General features: G+C 45.4%; 6 protein-coding genes across 6 annotated transcripts; 4 read left to right on the forward strand and 2 right to left on the reverse strand.

The window, feature by feature from the left end:
* Positions 1-67: 67 nt before the first annotated feature.
* On the forward strand, positions 68-1,011 carry EDB91DRAFT_1090501 (uncharacterized protein; the record flags this gene model as incomplete). The annotated part of the gene is made up of 6 exons (XM_041316644.1): positions 68-120; positions 169-198; positions 242-296; positions 525-562; positions 642-742; positions 937-1,011. Coding segments are annotated over 6 exons (352 nt in total), but the record flags the coding sequence as incomplete, so codon positions are not given.
* A 2,071-nt stretch (positions 1,012-3,082) lies between these two features.
* EDB91DRAFT_1067226 (uncharacterized protein) lies at positions 3,083-3,619 on the forward strand (the record flags this gene model as incomplete). The annotated part of the gene is made up of 1 exon (XM_041314834.1): positions 3,083-3,619. A coding segment is annotated over one exon (537 nt), but the record flags the coding sequence as incomplete, so codon positions are not given.
* Positions 3,620-4,200: 581 nt separating this feature from the next.
* Positions 4,201-4,695, forward strand: EDB91DRAFT_1067228 (uncharacterized protein; the record flags this gene model as incomplete). The annotated part of the gene is made up of 1 exon (XM_041314835.1): positions 4,201-4,695. A coding segment is annotated over one exon (495 nt), but the record flags the coding sequence as incomplete, so codon positions are not given.
* A 308-nt stretch (positions 4,696-5,003) lies between these two features.
* On the forward strand, positions 5,004-5,901 carry EDB91DRAFT_1241029 (uncharacterized protein; the record flags this gene model as incomplete). The annotated part of the gene is made up of 5 exons (XM_041322047.1): positions 5,004-5,022; positions 5,111-5,214; positions 5,283-5,428; positions 5,541-5,696; positions 5,793-5,901. The coding sequence occupies 5 exons, from the start codon at positions 5,004-5,006 to the stop codon at positions 5,899-5,901; spliced, it is 534 nt and encodes a 177-aa protein (XP_041168327.1).
* A 1,277-nt stretch (positions 5,902-7,178) lies between these two features.
* EDB91DRAFT_1090503 (uncharacterized protein) lies at positions 7,179-8,592 on the reverse strand (the record flags this gene model as incomplete). Its single annotated transcript, XM_041316645.1, has 5 exons — positions 7,179-7,316; positions 7,527-7,597; positions 7,655-8,084; positions 8,253-8,309; positions 8,467-8,592. The coding sequence occupies 5 exons, from the start codon at positions 8,590-8,592 to the stop codon at positions 7,179-7,181; spliced, it is 822 nt and encodes a 273-aa protein (XP_041168328.1).
* Positions 8,593-11,468: 2,876 nt separating this feature from the next.
* EDB91DRAFT_1018627 (uncharacterized protein) lies at positions 11,469-11,630 on the reverse strand (the record flags this gene model as incomplete). The annotated part of the gene is made up of 1 exon (XM_041312521.1): positions 11,469-11,630. A coding segment is annotated over one exon (162 nt), but the record flags the coding sequence as incomplete, so codon positions are not given.
* Between the last annotated feature and the right edge of the window lie 290 nt (positions 11,631-11,920).

An 11,920-nucleotide genomic window follows, 5' to 3' on the forward strand; every position in this document is an offset into this window, starting at 1 on the left:
CTCACTCCCACAAGGTGAGTATTTGTACATCTGTTAACAGTACTAACTTCTGGTTTATTTTTCATAGTGGTTCTTCACAGGCGGCGCGCTATCAATCCTTATTGATAGCGCGCCTTTCAGGTTAGTCTTTTGCCAACTCTTTGTATACTGACTGTCTCTTACTTACAGTGATTTGGGCATGTCATAGACACGCCCAAGGTCAGTGTCTCCTTATTTCTTCAAGTAGTTGACTTTTCTTCAGGTTTTTATGTACTTTTCTGGCCATCCATGTACCCAGGGACTGGACACCTTGAATTGTGGGTACTGGGGGAGTTTGTCTTGGCCATCCATGTCCCCAGGGACTGGACACCTTGATGTGGGTTCTGGGGGAGTTTTTCTTGGCTATCCATGTCCCCAGGGACTGGACACCTTGAATTGTGGGTACTGGGGCTTGGGCTTTCACATCTACTCTGTATTGTACTGACTTATCTCTAGCTTTCTATGACATTTTCTGTGGTGCGCCTGTTTTTTGTTCTGTTTTCAAGGTTTTTCCGCAGTGCTGGCCTGTTTTTCCAGTTTTCAAGTGTGTTCTGTACTAACAGTTTATTTTTCTAGTGTTCTATAACACATTTTCTGTTGCACTGTGTCTGCCTTTTGTTTAGGTAGGCATCAGTTTAACATTGAAGATCATACTGACTTGCACTATAGTTTTGGTGGTCTACACCTTCTGTGCCTACCACCTTTCCTTAACAAGTTTAATCCTGTAAGCGTCATTTTAATATTCAATATCATACTAACTAATGCTATAGTTGATTGATCATTAATCTACATTTTTACCTTCCTTTATGTACTGTAGGGTGCAAGGCTAGGATGGAGAGGGCTCCTCCATCCCTGTCTTGCATCATTTACTTTAGTTTTTTTACCTTAGCTTTTTGGTTTGGACTGTATTTAATGTAGAGCTCAGCGCAAATGTATTACCCTTTATGGGCATTTTCTGGTCATGTGATGCTTAAATCTTTGCCCAACTTTTGAGTCACATGATCGTGAGAGTGATGGAAAAGGCAACAGATTTCAGTGATAGATCATTGAACGATATACTAGATAGTCCCACAAGTTCACGCATTGGTTCTAGCACACGAAATTCTGCCCGGAATCCTTATGTATGTTTCATGTAAGTTTCCCCCCACACATATGACTATGTATTTTGTTTGAATAAAATGAAGTGGTTGTCGTGCCATGGTCGAGTTATTAGTGTTTGAGGCCAGTTTGAGGTTGGTGAGGAGTGGGTTCCTTCGAGTTCAACATATTTCCTTTCTGCCAGGCGATCCTGAAGATTCTTGGATGAAATTTTGACCATGGATAATGAGAACTCCGGAGGAAGTTTGCGAGTGTATTGTTGACCGGGAGCGTCTTGCATGAATGGCGAGTTTTGATAATCAAGTGCCTGCACACGAACTTTGTCCTGACTTTGTGTGAGAAAGGTCCGAATGACTAATGGTCATCAAAGGCTCGTCCTCTCATGTTGCAATTGGGTCAGGGATAACTGTGATCCCAATGTCTTGCATGAATGGCGAGTTAGACCATAGTGGTAATGTGTTCTCCAGTGATCCCGACTGCCAGTTGGATGCAACCACTAAGTTCCAGAAACTGTTGTCAAAGGAGATTAGACCATAATGGTAATGTGTTCTCCAGTGATCCTGACCGCCTGTTGGATGCAACCACTAAGTTCCGGAAACTGTTGTCAAAGGAGATTAGACCATAATGGTAATGTGTTCTCCAGTGATCCCGACCGCCAGTTGGATGCAACCACTAAGTTCCGGAAACTGTTGTCAAAGGAGAGGAACCCCCCAATTGAGAAAGTCATTGAGTGTGTGGTTGTGCCATAAAAGGAGGCTGACCCAGCAAGAATTCACTCCAAGGCTGGCCGGCCACCCCCCACATACTACAGAGGTGGACAGGCCTGCTGGGCCAGTTGCCCACAGGATGCCGGCCGTGACTTCGATATGAGAAAGGTCCAAATGACAGCAGAGTACTGTAAACTTCAGTAGAATGGCCGAGAGTTTAGGGTGTGAGTTACCAAAGATGTATTAATTACATCATATTTATTTATAGACTCATTACATCACAACTACAATGAGTGTGAAGTGCATGAGAACTTTGGTTCATTTTTTTTACATCCCCCATGGAAGACAACCTGAAGAGCCAGGCATCAGAAGTAAGGGAAGCTCTGAGTAGCAGGATCAGTGATATACTTGGGAATTCATCTGAAATGGGGGTTCTGAAAGATGGGCAAGTGGTAACAAAGCTGTTGCATAAAGCTAGGTATCTATTGGTGGAGTATCAATTTTAGCTGAATTCTAATTGATTAATCTTTTAGAATGAAGAATATCAGTCCACCTCCAGATTTGCTTGGCAACACCGGATGACACTACATTTACTGAGACATCAATTTCAGTATATGAAATTGATCGGGCTGCACTAACTATTGCCCATGCAATGGTCAATCCCAGTGAGTGTCCCAAAATATTTTTAAATGTCATGAATTCTAAAGCAGAAGTATAGTCAATGTTGATTGGGATGTGGATCGATATGCTGACAGGGTCAAGTTGTCACCACCAAATCGGGATGGGTCAGCAACCTCCGAACCGGAAAGGCTCAAGAAGTACTTCCCTGAGGCAGTGCTCGGCAAAATTTCCCACTCCGGCCACCATTGTAGACAGGCATGGCAGAATCTTGATGGTTTACCTCCCCAATATTTTGTCACCTTCTCGTCTAGTATGTTTCTGGATGGGATTTTTTCTCAGGGGCTGATTAATTAATTAGGAGTACGTTAACAATGCTACCTCAGGCTTACAAAATTCTCTTCTTGATACCCTGCCGCCCATTTCGGATCAAAAAAAGAGTTGGCGAGATGATGGCTTTGTGGTGCCAGAGGGAGGGGGTGAATTTGGGGCTGGTAGGATTACTGTGTCGCCTGCATATTTCATGCAAAGACAAGAGGTATTGTATTTTCAGTGCTGAATTTTCCCAGTTCTTGCTTGGTGATTAGCGATTGATAGATCCTCTGGTAACGTCAGAGTCTTATAACTCAAAGGAGGTCCAAAAATGGCTAGCAGCTTTGACAACATCAGAATTTCTATGGAACTCCATTACTGCAGCAGTGGCACCAGAACTTTTTGAATCAGGTTTCTCTGCATTTTCCAAGGTTGTCAAGGAAGTTCGGCGGCAAAAAAATAATTCGGCTCCAGTGGATTCTTGGCCCTCTATCTTTTCAGGGTTGGAAATTATTGCCAACCGAACAACCTTCAGCCACAGAGATCCTGGTGGATCTCCTTCACTTTTTGATCTTCTGGTCAGTTTAGGTCGAAACCATCATGCAACTCTTTCTTTGGCTGATGTCCATGCAGAGCTAGACTATTCGCCTGGTGCAATGGTCTATATTGCTGGTAGGGTACTGGAGCACTCTGTGGGTCCTTGGATTAATGGAGAAAGAATTGTGGTTGCCCATTTCATGAAGGATGCTGTGCATGATAGAGTAAAAGTGCCAAGGCCAAGTTTTCCTATGCAGAGGAACTTTTTAGAGTTGATAGGGAGGAAACCCAAACACACGGGTCGGAGAGCCAATAAATTACAAATATAGTTAGGATAGGAACAGGACTGTTTTGGGGTGTGTGGGCGGTGGTGGTGGTGGTGGACTGCCCCAATAATGCCAATGTTCTTGTTGTTTTGTCCCCTTTGACAGACTCTCAATTTCATGAGCTCGCAAATCACACCAAGGAATAGAAACAGGGTCAGAGTCCAGCCATCTTCATCTGGAACTCGCCCATCAAAAAGAAAAAGAGGCGCTTATAAATATGCATATATCCCTTCAAAAACACGGAGGGGAAAAGATTTGTGGAAAGAAGCTAATGCATCATTTGTCTATGAGGACTCTGATAGTGAGATAGAAGTGGCTTCACCATCAAAACAAAAGAGGCATCACCATATTGAAGATCATACACCGGTGGAATACGACCAAGAGGTTCATGGTGATTTTTGGATGGGAGGCTTGGATGGTATGAAAAGAAAAACAAAAGTGAGTTTATTGAATTTTGAAGTCTCGAGTTTTTAAAAAAAAATCATGTGCAGACCCAAAATGATTTCCTTCGAGATTACTTGCCTTGGTGCACTGAATATCTTTCAGTGTTATTGGAGTTAGAGCAGCTGGTCAACGATGGGAAATGCAAAGATTGTGAAGAAGGAGAGGGGTTGATCCGGTGTTTGTCTTGCTCAGGAACACATGCTTGGTGTCCTTCTTGTGTTGTTAAAACTCATCAACACAACCCCTTCCACAACCTTCAACTCTGGAATGGCAGGTTCTATGAGACTACTACCCTGCAGGCTCAAGGGTATATAATGTATCTTGGCCATGGGGGGGAACCATGCCCCAATATCTCACATCAGCCAGACCCATCTCCCTGGGAAGATCTTGGGGCCATGGAAGATGTGTTTGCACAGGAGGAGGGGGATACAATTAATGATACGCAGTTAGGAGTATCTAACCTGGTCATTGTGTACTCTACTGGTGTTTACTCACACAGTGTATCATGGTGCCAGTGTCCTGGAGCTGAGAAGGCACGGCATCTCCATCTCATGAAAGCAAGGTTATTTCCTGCCAGTATCACTCGCCCTCAATCTGCTTTCACATTCGATAGTCCTGGAATAACTTCCTCATAGACGCTTTGGAGTGCAAGACTTCAGCCATGAGTTTCTATCAAAAGCTCCATTCGGTTCACAAACAATGCATTCCCTGATAAAATACCGGTGAGTAATTTCTTATGATTGTGTGCCAAGCTGATAGGACAAAAAGGACCGTTACCGTGAACTTATGCGAGTGTCACGTATATGGCAGGATTTGGTTAATAGAAAAAGGTTTGGGTTTGGACATGACACTGAACGATCCCCTGGTCTAGGGGATTTAGCCCTTTATTGCCCAGCATGTCCGCAGCCTGGAATCAACTTGCTGACATCTTGGAGATATGACTATGAAGAGTAAGCTGACTTGTAACTATTGCAGTAGTATGTCACTCATTATTGGTCTGTGGTAGGTGGTTAGATATGCAAAGATATGTGGTCAATGGAAATTTCACAGCACAACATATGAAAATGAAAATTCCGGAAGACGATGTTTCTCTAGCAGATGGAAAGGGATACATGGTAACAGAGGGACCTTATCAAGCTCACATCCATGATTCTGTAGAAGAGAGAGAGGCAAGTGATGATTTTGGATGACCGGTTCCTCCTGACTTATAATATTTTTGAAGAAATCCACTTGCAGCAATCATCGGGCAGTGAATGCAGCAAACATCCAAAGAAGCAACCTAAGAGCTACAGAGGTTGGGGCAACAGCATGTGCTAGGCATGGATGCTTTGTTCCTCATGCAGTGGTAGACTTCCAAAAGGGAGAGCGGTCTGTGATTGTTTTGTTATTTCAGACAATGGACTGACCCTGTAGTCAGGCACATGAACATGGACTATTCCATTTGCAATGCAGTGAAATATACGCCCGAACATATTGGCAGTGCGCTCATCATCTATGATGTTGCATGTCAGTGGAGTATTCACTTTGCTGAACGGGTGGACCAGAGCTATCATCTGTCCCTTCCTGAGGGGACTGAAATATTGCCCACAATTGGCAAGTTTCATTTGAGCGCACATAAGCTTCAATGCTTTCCTAGGTTCAGCCTGAATTTTATGACTGGAGCTGCACATATTGATGGGGAAATATTGGAGACACTCTGGGCTCCTTTCAACAAGATTTCCCCCACTGCGAGATCCATGTCTTTGGCTCACAGACAGGAAGTATTGGATGACCATATGCGGGATTCCAATTGGAAGAAGCTGGTCAGCATTGGCAAGTCCCCTTCATTCTGGTTTCTGTGACTTCGCCTGACATAAAATTTACAAAAGTCAAGTCATTACTCAAAAAGTATCGCCAAGCCCTACAGGGTATTAGTGACACTCAGGGTCCATACGAGGAATTAACCAGATCACTTGATTTGGCTGATGTTCAGGAGTGGAAAAAGGCAGCCTGAAAAAGCAGCTCAGGACCGTGGAGAGCTTCTTGACATCTATCAGCTTAAAATGGACAAAGGTAGGTCTTATGTTGTGGACATTGATTTTGCCCTGATGGAAAATAATTTAAAGCACCCACTATGGCTGAAATATGTCTCAGATTGACCGAAAATGAACTATCTGCTAATGGTAGGACTGGGTCTGTTGCATGGTTGATTGACAGGTATAAATATAGAAAATGCTCAGTAAGATATTCTAACTTTGGGATTGGATTGACTTAAATTGTGTTACTAGAGATGCCTTGAGATTGTCTATAAGGCAGCTGCCCCAGGATCCGACTGCTTCTCAGAGAACCGGGATAGAAGAAAAAAGGCAGAAGGTCATGGCACGGATTATTAAGTTCCATGAGGCTGCAGAGGTCATGACTAATGGTATGGAATTGGAGGGAGGTGAAGGAGCACCACTGGACAACCCTGAACTGTGCCTGGAGGAGGCTGGCATATCCAGTATGGATGATCCAGAGGAAGAGGATATTTTTGACCTTGAGGGTAATACTGACTCACCTGCAGAAGTCACCGAGATTTGGATGCCATCATGGGCAGCCTCTGGTCACATCATGGATGATGTTGTCTTGGCATTACGTCAAGAAGAACTTGAGCTTCGAAAGGGTCAAGCAAATGACTGCCTGGAAAAGCTCCATCAAGCCCTGGGTGATAGATCAGTTGTGCTTTGGGAGAAAATACACTCCAACAAATCAGTCCATCACCAGGGCACTAGATCTAAAAGGGAACTTCAAAAGATAACTCTCTCCATCAACAGACAGGCCTGAGGTTACAGCCGGGCAAGGGCTGCAATGCTCCGCCTAGGGGCTGACTCTGATACAGTGGCAGTGTATCAACCCCTAAAGCCTCAGGACCTAGTGGTGAGCAAAGAAGTCACAGAAGAAAACAGGCATGGGCAGGGTTCAGATAAATTGGCTTGGTTTTGGAGGATCAACAATGCAGAGGACAGTCAGAAGAATGTATGGATGAACGAGTGTAAGTTTTATTGTGATCTGCTTTTTATCAAGGTAATCAGCTTATATTCCCCATTTCCAGTTTATCGTGTGAATTGGTTGAAAGCTAAAGCACTGGTATGACCGTTGGTCAGAAGAACTGAAATTGGTACAGCATGAAATGTTTTGGACCATGTCCTGGTTTCGGACACAGGAGGAGAGGTGGAGAGTTTCGGGCAGATGAAAGCATCAAGAATGGGAAGTAGGGCATATGCTGAGAGGCAGGCATCTATGTGGGCAGAATTTTCAGCTCAGGGTCTCAAGAATTTTGAAGGAAAATTACTTATAACAAGTTGATAGTTCACGAGTTGACATGCTAATGTAATATTGATCTTCCTGACTTGTAAAAAAAAGTGTGATGTGAGTATTCAGAATGTAAACATGGTGTAAAGGGGCCGGCCGACATGCTCTGGGCTTCTGGCATAGTAGGCCTGCCCACCTCTGCAGTATGTGGGAGGTGGCCGGCTGGCCTAGGAATGAATTCTGGCTGGGCCTGCCTCCCTTTGCAGCCTGCATAGATGGGTCAGCCGGCATGCCTTGGGCTTCTGGCCTAGTAGGCCTGCCCACCTCTGCAGTGTGTGGGGGGTGGCCGGCTGGCCTGGGAATGAATTCTTGCTGGGCCTGCCTTCCTTTGCAGCCTGCATAGAGGGGCCGGCCGACATGCTTTGGGCATCTGGCCCAGTGGCCTGCCCACCCCTGCAGTATGTGGGGGGTGGCTGGCCGGCCTAGGAGAGAATTCTTGCTTGCAGGGCCAGCCTCCATCTGCAATCTGCATGTCGGGGCCGGCCGACATGCTCTGGGCATCTGGCCCAGTAGGCCTGCCCACCCCTGCAGTATGTGGGGGGTGGCTGGCCGACCTAGAAGTGAATTCTTGCTTGTAGGGCCAGCCTCCTTTTGCAATGTGCACTAAGGATTCACTCAAACTCATCCATCCAGGGTCAGGGATAACTGTGATCCCAAGGTCTTGCATGAATGGCGAGTTTTGATAATCGAGTGCCTGCACAGATTTATGTTAACCATAGACCTAGTGTTGCTGAGGACATGCCCATTGACTGCAATTGGGTCAGGGATAACTGTAATCCCAGCGTCTTGCATGAATGGCGAGTTTACTTCATTAACATATTCCCTTTCTACATATCATCTGCTCCTTCCATTTTACACTCACCCCTTGTCTGTGAATGTATGTCCCTCCATGCAGACCATAACGTGTTCTCCAGTGATCCTGCCACCAGTTGGATGCAACAACTAAGTTCCGGAAACTGTTGTTAAAGGAGAGGAACCCCCCAATTGAGAAAGTCATTGAGTGTGTGGTTGTGCCATAAAAGGAGGCTGACCCAGCAAGAATTCACTCCGAGGCCGGCCGGCCACCCCCCACATACTACAGAGGTGGACAGGCCTGCTGGGCCAGTTGCCCACAGGATGCCAGCCGGGCTCTCCATGCAGACTGTAAAAGGAGGCTGGCCAAGCAAGAATTCACTCCTGAGCCGGCCGGCCACCCCCCACATACTGCAGGGGGGGCAGGCCACTCTATGCAGGCTGCAAAGGGAGGCTGGCCGAGCAAGAATTCATTCCTAGGCCGGCCGGACACCCCCCACATACTACAAAGGTGGGCAGGCCTACTGGACCAGATGCCCACAGGAACACTGGCCGGCCCCTCCTTATAGACTGTAAGGGGGGGCTGGCCTACTCAGCCAGATATGAGAAGCATGCTGGGTGGCCCTCTCCTGCAGACTGCTAAAGCAGGCTGGCCCTGCAAGCAACAATTGATTCTTAGGCCGGCCAGCAGCCCTCCACATACTGCAGAGGCAGGCTGGCCTACTGTGTCAGATACCAGCAGCATGTTGGCCGGCCCCTCTATGCAGCCTGCATGACCAGGCCTATCACCGGCCTACACAGATACTGCAGAGATATCATTGTGTATAATAGGGCACCAGCCTGCAAGGGTTCTGCAACACCGGCCAGGTCTGGTTCTGCATGGGCCGGCCGCTGTCCTGTACACCTGGTTTTGCAGGTCAATGTACATGTCCTATCACTCGGTTCTGCAGTACATATGACTGAAGGGTCTGACAAACAGTAGATCTGAGGTTGAGAAGTGGAAATGCATATGAGGTGGTGAACGATTTTATTTCAATGAGTTCATTGATGGCGAAATGTTTTGTGCATGTGTTATAAGTAATTAAATACAACAACATGTCACTGTACGTACTACGGGTGCACCTGTAGCTGCCTGTAGCGCAGTGGTAGCTCCTGTAGCTACCTGTAGCCATGGTGTTTGCCTTCGTAACTATGTAGCTGCATGTAGCGTGGCTTTAGACTATATAGCACTATATACGTAAATGTAGTGTAAGGTGTGCCTACACAGTGCTACTGTGCCTACATAGTGCTATATAGCTGTCACCCGGGCTACGGCATTTTGAGGTTTTTCCTGATGTCAGCCAATTGTGTAGTGAATGAATCCAACACATCGACTAACGAGGCATGATAGACTGGCACCTGCATTGCAATTGCATTTCCAGACATCGCCATATGAACCTCCGCCAATGTGGTCCCGAGTTGTTCGAGTAATAAAGGGCGTTAACGGTTAGATCATCTGGCAAGTCGTTCTCCATGCTTTCTTAATCAGCGTCGTAAGTGACTAACAGTCAAAGAATGTTCAAGTTCATCAGAGAACTGGTGGACAAATTAGAATGATATAGATAGCGATATATAGTACACAATCACAAGCATCAGCAAAATTCTGCTATCGATTCGTCACATAATCATGTTTGACCTACATAGGAAAGGATAGTTGCTGATTTTCTTAAACAGTCTTGTGATCGGGAGGGGGGCGCTCCCGTTGCTTCACCTCAGACTTAGTGACAAGGTGGAGCAACAGCTAATAATCAATCTAGAGGCATCAACAGCCACCACGTCGAAGTAAGGTTCACAATTGCAAAGCCAAGAGGAAAAGACATGATCTTCTAGTGAACGACGACTGTCCACCAAGTGAGCGAGACTAAATTGATGTCTGGTAAAGCTAATGGTCGAGCCAGATGAATCATAACTGCAATCTCAAGAGGTCACATTCACAACTTCGAAGCTAAGAGTCAAATGCAGCATCCTCCAAAGATTGACGATGTGTTCAATGAGCAAGTAAGAATAAATGTATGTACTGCTTTGCATTTTCACGCCTTCTGCTTGAAATCCTTGATGTCTGTCAATTATAGGATAATCGTCTGAGTAAGAGTCAAATACAGCATCTTCCAAAGATTCGACGATGTGCCCAATGAGTGAGCTGAGAATAAATACATATACCATTTAAAATTTTAATGCTCTATGTTTTAGATATCTAATGATTGTCTGCCATACATCAATTGGGAATCTGTGTGAAAACGCCGTTACCTTGCGCGGCAGCTCTGATCTGTTTGCCAAGTGAGTGAAAGTCAATTCATATCTTGTTTCAAATGTTCAAGAGATTTTACGTAGTATAACTAATGACTATGAGTTGTATTCTAATCTGGGTACTGTTCCAAGAAGTTGTACCCTTGCACCGATGCTGTATCTTTATGGTATGTTCCCTTCACTCAGGACTTGACAGCAGTCAGTCATGGGACACCCTGGTACCACGCTTCTCAATCGACGAGCGAATTGTGTAATGCACCATGCCATCAGGACAGTTGTGTGTCTTTGCGAAGATCCGCGCACTGGAACTTCAACAGTGCTTTTGAGAATATTTGTATTTGTAATGTCTTATGAGCACGGATCTAAAAAAATACAACGACCTGCAATGTCTGCACTCTACCTTGTAGATCCATCCTATTTCAATCACATTGAGGGATCTGCACACCGCAACTTGAAGCATGCTATGGAGATTACCCATATCTGTCACGGCCTTTTGGCTCGGAGATAAAACACCGTACAGATCCAGCCTATGTAAATCAAACTGAGGGATATGCACACTGGAATTTGAACGGCGTTCTAGAGATCATTCGTATTTTATAACAGTCTATTAGCACAAAGATCAAACATACAGAGGTCAAGATTGCTGTCCTCTACTTGCTGGATTCAGCATGTGCACACTGGGACTTAAATCATTCATGGTCATGAAGAGGTCTGTAAGTTCTCACAAAAGGGCATTTCACACCAAGCAAGTACATCAAGTCATAAAATTAATAGCAAAATATAATTCGGATGTAAATAGGACAGTAAGACAGTGATAAATTACTAGGGGGAATCAAAAGCAGCATCATTGCATTGCGCCCTCTGTTTTGCCAGAGTGTTAACAGACATATTGGCCTTTGCTGCGTTGCTAAGGTCTACACAGCAACTCCTTCAGAAAACCTTTCCTAAATGGTGAAGCTGAAGCAAAGGCTGGTAGGTAAAGTAGATAGTATGTAGCGCACCTGGTCCACCATTTGAGGAGTCTGTCAACCCTGCGCTGAGCTTCTCGACTGGGGGGTCTTTCAAAGAAGTCCACAACCGTCCGCCAGAATTGGACGTAGTTGAAGTCTCTGTCGACAGACCGCCAGGAGGTCACTGAGGAAAGCGCAAACCTTACCTGTAACTTCGGTTAGCATCTACTATTAACCTCATTGAACACTAAAACTTACTTGGCAGACAATATATGCGATTGAGGCAAGGAGTGACCTTCTCCATGTGGATGATTTGCGCTACATGCTTTTTGACCTTGAGCCCGCAGGAAGCCTTTTTGGCACGTCTGTTGTTCTGGATGATATCAGTCCCATTGCCATCACCTTCGATATCCTTGGCCGAGGAAGGTGATGTGAAAACCCTTTGTAGCCTTGAAAAAAGGTGGTGAGATCACCGGTGGGCTAATTATGTGCCACAAACCTG

Source organism: Suillus paluster (assembly GCF_016628075.1).
Source record: "Suillus paluster strain FC165 chromosome Unknown EDB91scaffold_633, whole genome shotgun sequence".
NCBI classification, from domain to species: Eukaryota; Fungi; Basidiomycota; class Agaricomycetes; order Boletales; family Suillaceae; genus Suillus; species Suillus paluster.